Source organism: Penaeus monodon, chromosome 23 (genome assembly GCF_015228065.2).
Source record: "Penaeus monodon isolate SGIC_2016 chromosome 23, NSTDA_Pmon_1, whole genome shotgun sequence".
Classification (NCBI taxonomy): Eukaryota; Metazoa; Arthropoda; class Malacostraca; order Decapoda; family Penaeidae; genus Penaeus; species Penaeus monodon.
In genome coordinates this window covers 39771131-39772299 of record NC_051408.1, presented here as the reverse complement: position 1 = coordinate 39772299, position 1169 = coordinate 39771131, and the positions used below count along the sequence as shown (strand labels likewise).

The following is a 1169-nucleotide window of genomic DNA, read 5'->3' as shown; positions in this document are numbered from 1 at the left end:
TTATCATGATCGCCATCTTTATCATTTTATCGTAACCGTAATAAAACTGTTGTTGATATTTTGAAAATCGTCACGATTTCCTCAGCTGATATTTATTCATCTTCAACGACTGTCATTTGCTCTTTCGTAATAGTCATCTGATGTACAAAAGCTCTTCCACGAAGCAAGGAAACGAAATCCTTAGTAAGTGGATTATTCCAATAAAATATTTATTCTATCGTCCCATATAAATTCAATCTGCTATTCATGTATACTTATTTCCCGCCGTATCCTCCGCTGACGTGTCCGGAAGACCCGTGGCTTCCGAATCCGCCTCCCACACCGCCTCCGACGGAGCTTCCGAATCCGCCTCCGAAGGAGCCTCCTACACTGCTGCCGCCTCCGATGAAGCCTCCAGCGCCTCCGACGTGGCCTCCGACGGAACCGCCGCCGTAGCCGCCTCCGACCGAGGGGAGGACGCCGACTCCGACCAGACGCGCTGGGACGACGCTGCCGCCGCCAACGCCTCTGCCGTAACCGCCGTGGCCTCCGCCTCCTCCGATGAAGCTGCCTCCGCCGAGACCTCCTCCAACGCCGCCATGGCTTCCTCCTCCGAAGCCTCCTCCTACGCCTCCGGAAACACCGCCTCCAAAGCCTCCTCCGTGAGAGCCGTAGCCTCCGTCAGCCACAGCTCCGTACATCACTCCCAGCACAACGGCTGACTTCATCTACATGAGAGCATGGAATGAAATCTTAAATTATAAACATCTGTCGAGGGTATATCAGGTAAGGCCAATCAAAACTCATAAAAAAAACTTTATGTGCATATTCTGCCTAACTTCTTTGCCTCATTAGAATATCATACATTTCTTAAAAATCAATTAGAGATCTGGAGTAGAATAATGGAGTAGAAGAGATACAACATTTTTGGATTTCTATTTCACATGTAAACATATCACACTTTACACACACATATGTGAAAACACTATCACTTTAAAATAGCTTACCAGAGCACTCAGAGCCATAGCGACTTTCCTTCCCTGTTGTAGACGAGGAGGAAGAATTTAAACTGTATTGTTATGCACCCTCTTCCGAGTATTTATAGCTCAACCACCACAAGGATTCACGCAGTTACCAGTTTTTTTCTTTCCCTCCACTCTCTCCATCTCCCCCGTCTTTCCTTCCATCTT

At 47.6% G+C, this 1169-nt stretch overlaps 1 protein-coding gene across 1 annotated transcript; it reads right to left on the bottom strand.

The window, feature by feature from the left end:
• Positions 1-230: 230 nt before the first annotated feature.
• LOC119588043 (glycine-rich cell wall structural protein-like) lies at positions 231-1030 on the bottom strand. Its single transcript, XM_037936742.1, has 2 exons — positions 987-1030; positions 231-707 (listed from the first exon to the last, which is right to left on the bottom strand). Exons 1-2 carry the CDS (start codon positions 1002-1004, stop codon positions 255-257), a joined length of 471 nt encoding a protein of 156 aa, XP_037792670.1. The 5' UTR covers positions 1005-1030; the 3' UTR covers positions 231-254.
• Between the last annotated feature and the right edge of the window lie 139 nt (positions 1031-1169).